We start from the raw sequence: 5,006 nt of genomic DNA on the forward strand, positions 1-5,006 counted from the left end.
GTTTTGAAACGAAAATTGGGGTGGGCAAATAGGATGGTTGGCATATTGGAAAGAAGGCTCAGTGTTTACATCTTGAGTTAGTTAAATACATTGTCAGAATGTTTTTGAGTCAACTTGATACAACTGCCTGCAGCGGTACTCAGCAGCCAGGCTTGTGGGCTGCCCACCACTGTTGCCACTTGTCTGTGTGGCAGCAGCTCCAGTCAGAGTGACTGCAGCCTTCCCGCTGAATGCATGGATCTTGTGGTTCCCCAGATTGTACCCACTGCCCTGCGGGGACTGAACCTGCTGTGGGATTTGAATACAAATGGTGGAACACGCTGCCCACAAACATGGAAACGACCGTTCTCAGTGGGATCAACTTCGAGTACAAGGGCATGGCAGGTAATTGCCTCTCCCTGTGCCATGAGCTGTCAGCTCCCTGCACACCCTCAGTTCTTCCAACTTCACATTTCTTCATAATAGTGATGTCTGAGAAAAATAAGCTAACTATGTCATGCATTCCCTTGAAAGTTCCGTTCCTCATGGACATATGTTCTGCCAAGACAGCTTTAGAGGAAGGAACAGAGCTAGAAACATGAGCGTGCACTTCAAAGGTGTTGCTCTGAGAGCTTCAGGGTCTTTGACCAAAGTGGCAGGATAAGTAACATGGTTCCTGTTCAGTGGTGTTCTGGGCGCCTCAAAAGATGGTGTCAAACCTCCCTTCCAGAGTGTCCTCTGGGTGCACATTTGCCTTGCACCCAAGAGCACAAGGCATTAACTCTTCCCTTTCCTTTTCAGGCTGGGAGGTGGCTGGTGATCACATTTACACAGCTGCTGGAGCCTCAGACAATGACTTCATGATTCTCCCTCTGGTCGTGCCAGGATTTAGGTGAGGAATCCAAAGCACAGGGGAGTCCAGGCCAGCTTGGCCATACCGATTCCCACATATTTTGGAATCTTGTAGAGGAGAGGGCTTCTGGGGTTGTGTTTCATTTCATTTCAAATGTCAGTTGAGAACAGAGGGCACAGTCATATTTGACCAATGTAACCAAATGCTAATATTTTTCAAGTTGCTCTCTGTGTTGATTTACCAACTGCTCTCCCATCCTGTATAGCTTCTCCCTCCATTAGCGACATGCTATTCAAATTTTTTCACCACACAGCATCACTTAAGATTAGAAAACATAAAATAAAAAAAATTAATAGGATCAGAAATGTCAATAGTTCATCTATATTTGGGGCAAGAAGATTGGGAAGGATTGTTCTTATTATATTTGTCCCCATATCCCAGGAAGACCTAGGGCAACAAGAAAAGCTGTTTCCCACTAAACAAACACACAAACACACCTCCTGGCAGTGTGGTGTGGTGGAAGGAACACTGGACTGGAAGACAGGGCACTTGTGCTTTGCTGCTTACTGGCTGTGCGACCTTGGGAAAAGTCACTTCACCTGTTCAGGCTTCGGGACCCTCATCCATAAAACCAGTGTGTGATTTAGGACTAACTGAGGTTGAGATGGTTTTTCTAGCCCACTGGTTAACACAACTGCGTAGAGATAAGCTGAGAACTGGAGGTCCTCAGAATTCAGGAAATGGCTAAAGCCAAAAGGAAAGCCATGAATGAATTTCCAAGGCCAAAGTGAACTCTTCTGCCCATATGTGCTTTAAGATAAGGGGCAGCCACCGAATATGCTTCCGAAGTGCCAATCTGACGCCTTCATTCCCTCCTTCGAGGTCCCTGCTTCCCATCCCTGAGATGGTGCTCAGCTTGCCTTCCCTTAACACACATTACTCAGAGCTGGCCAGATAAAGCCTGTGTTTGCAAGGCGAGCAAACTTTTTAGGCTTTTTGGAATAACACTCAAAAAGTACTTTCCAATTTGCAAATCTCATCATCACAGTAAAGTGCTGCCTCATCCCCACTACCACCCCAGTCTGCCTGGGCATGGCTCTCATTTCCCAAAAGCAGGACCAAACTGAGGACTTTGCTGGATCACAAATTCTGCTCCTTTAACCCTGGCAAATCTCCCCAGTGCTGGAGAGAGAGCTGCTGAGCAAGTGTCCACAATTTACAGTCTTCTGATAGAAGTGCTTCTCAAACTTAAATGTGCGCACAAATCGCCTGGGAATCTATTAACATGCAGATTCCTATTCACTGGGCCTGGGAGGAGCCTGAGGTTCTGCAGTTCTAATAAACTCTGGGAGATGGCCAAGCTGCTGGTCTGTAGACCATATTCTGCTAGTGAGGTGATACAGCATTTGATAAAGGACCACCACATCTGTCATGCATTCAGGTCTCCCTGCAGTGATGGCAGGTAGGTGAGAAAGGTATTTCATCACCTCCATTTCACAGATGAGGAAACTGTGGTTTGGCTAGGTCAAGGTCACATAGCTAGGAGGGCACAATTGGATTTAGTCCGCACACTTTCCATCATACTCAGAACCTAACCCTGTCCCCCGGCAGACCCTCTGCTGTTGTCTGGGCTCTTCAGTAAGCACTGCCTGGCTTCTAGAACTGACTTTTAATTTCTGCCCCTATAGACCTCCGCAGTCGGTGACGGCAGACACAGAGAATAAAGAGGTGGCCAGAATCACATTTGTCTTTGAGACCGTCTGTTCTGTGAACTGTGAGCTCTACTTCATGGTGGTACGTTTTCCTTTCTTTGCCCGCTAGAGGGCCTCCAGGGGAAGGTTAGCCCGTCTGCCCCATTGGTGTGTCCACGTGACTGACACCCCCCTTGTAGTGATTCCACAGAGGAAAGGCCCAGACTGACAGGCAGGGACTTCACAGTTTAACAAGGGTCTCACCAACCGTGATGGCACCTGGGATGGCAGCCACATGGGCACCCACTTCCCCTCTGGCCATCGCACCCTCTTCACTTGTCTGTCCTGGGTTCAGGGTGTGAATTCTAGGACCAACACTCCCGTGGAGACGTGGAAAGGTTCCAAAGGCAAACAGTCCTATACCTACATCATTGAGGAGAACACGACCACGAGCTTCACCTGGGCCTTCCAGAGGACCACTTTTCATGAGGCAGTAAGTTCCTCCCCTTCTTCAGACCCTCAGCTCCCAGGGGAGACCCTCTGAACCCAGGATGATTCCTAGCATTAGCTTAAGTATGAGTCTGAAGTTCAGAATCCAAGGGTGAGAAGGATCTTAGGGAGTCAAGCAGAAAACTGCCTAACCCAGCCCTCTGAGGACCACCTCGTCTGTCCAGATGACTTTCTGGAAAGATGACACTGTAAGAAATAAGCTGGCCCTCCCTGTAGTCCCTGCCCTGATACATGTGGTACCACACTTGTTGTTTTTAATAATAACAACTCTGGTTTTATTTTCTTAACTCAAAGGAATACAGGCTCATTGCAGAACACTCAGAAAATAGAAATAAACAAAAATAAGAAATAAAATCAACCATAATCCTACTACCCAGAGATAAACCAGTTAACATCTAGACCATCTCCTATACACTGTTTCTATACAAATACATTTTTTTCCTCTTTTACAATGAGAATATTTGCTTTTTTCATAAAACAGTATGTATTATGTATTTTCCCCATGGTACTTAATATTTTTATATGTCCTATAAATGGTTCAGTCTCATTTTAAAATGACACCAAGTGCACATGAAGAGCTACTGGTAAGTCAGTAAAAACAGTCAGATGCTTCTAAGATTCTTCTTGAGTATCACAGGATGGAAGATTAAGTACCTTGCTCTTTCTAGAGGCCTCAATTGTTGCTGCTGTCTCAGGCCTCTCCCCTCTCCCCTCTTGTTTCCTTGTCTCCAGAGCAGGAAGTACACCAATGACGTTGCCAAGATCTACTCCATCAATGTCACCAATGTTATGAATGGCGTGGCCTCCTACTGCCGTCCCTGTGCCCTAGAGGCCTCTGATGTGGGCTCCTCCTGCAAATCTTTTGTCCTGCTGGTTACTATATTGACCGAGATTCAGGAACCTGCCACTTCTGCCCCCCTAACACCATTCTGAAAGCCCACCAACATTATGGTGTCCAGGCCTGTGTGCCCTGCGGTCCAGGGACCAAGAACAACAAGGTACCTGCAGTCTGGCATTTATCCTAAACCTGACCCTCTGCTTGGATGAGCTCAGAAGATGCTGGGTCCTGAGTGGTGTTCTTCAGAGGCTAATACCCAAGTGCTCCCCCAGCATACTCCTAGGTTGGAGTCCTGGAGGACACTCATCCAGGCTGTGACTGTAGAGGGTGAGCAGGGCTTGATTTCCAGGGTCCAGGACTCAGTCACTGACAAGTCTCCTCTTTAGTTGGCAGGTAAGAGAGATTGGTGACTGTCTGGTCCAGAGGATTATTTGGCAGGTGTGCAGAGACCTAGAGGGAAGGAACAGTGGGGTGGGGCCTGTGGCTTATATTCAGCATCGTTCAATCCAGCCTGTTATTATGGAAATCTGCCCCTTCTTTGGAAAGATAGAAACCCAACCATTGCTGGGACATATGATAACTGGCATTGCTGTCTTCTATCCCAGTGGCTTCTCAGCTTTACAAGTATAAGGATTCCTTTCCTAAGTGGGAAAAGGCTGCCTGCAGTGGCTCACACCTGTCATCCCAACACTTTGGGAGCCTGAGGTGGGAAGATCACTTGAGCCCCGGGGTTCAAGGTTGTCATGAGCCATGATTGTGCCACTGCACTCCAGCCTGGGTGACAGAGCAAGACCCTGTCTCTAATTTACAAAATAAATTTTAAAAAGCACCTTAAAGGCCGGGCGCGGTGGCTCAAGCCTGTAATCCCAGCACTTTGGGAGGCCGAGACGGGTGGATCAGGAGGTCAGGAGATCGAGACCATCCTGACTAACACGGTGAAACCCTGTCTCTACTAAAAAATACAAAAAAACTAGCAGGGCGAGATGGCGCGCGCCTGTAGTCCCAGCTACTCGGGAGGCTGAGGCAGGAGAATAGCACGAACCCAGGAGACGGAGCTTGCAGTGAGCTGAGATCCGGCCACTGCACTCCAGCCTGGGCGACAGAGCGAGACTCCGTCTCAAAAAAAAGAATAAAA

The 5,006-nt window shown here is 47.8% G+C and overlaps 1 protein-coding gene across 1 annotated transcript in view; it reads left to right on the forward strand.

Moving 5' to 3' along the window:
* The first annotated feature begins 230 nt into the window (after positions 1–230).
* LOC105516099 (UPF0577 protein KIAA1324-like) overlaps positions 231–5,006 on the forward strand; it is a 37,932-nt gene continuing 33,156 nt past the window's right edge. The window contains 7 exon segments of the mRNA XM_011948163.1: positions 231–384; positions 781–871; positions 2,521–2,626; positions 2,879–3,016; positions 3,766–3,894; positions 3,897–4,031; positions 4,155–4,198. Coding sequence (XP_011803553.1) covers positions 231–384; positions 781–871; positions 2,521–2,626; positions 2,879–3,016; positions 3,766–3,894; positions 3,897–4,031; positions 4,155–4,198 — 797 coding nt within the window.

Source organism: Colobus angolensis, unplaced genomic scaffold (assembly GCF_000951035.1).
Source record: "Colobus angolensis palliatus isolate OR3802 unplaced genomic scaffold, Cang.pa_1.0 Scaffold273, whole genome shotgun sequence".
In the NCBI taxonomy this organism is placed as follows: Eukaryota; Metazoa; Chordata; class Mammalia; order Primates; family Cercopithecidae; genus Colobus; species Colobus angolensis.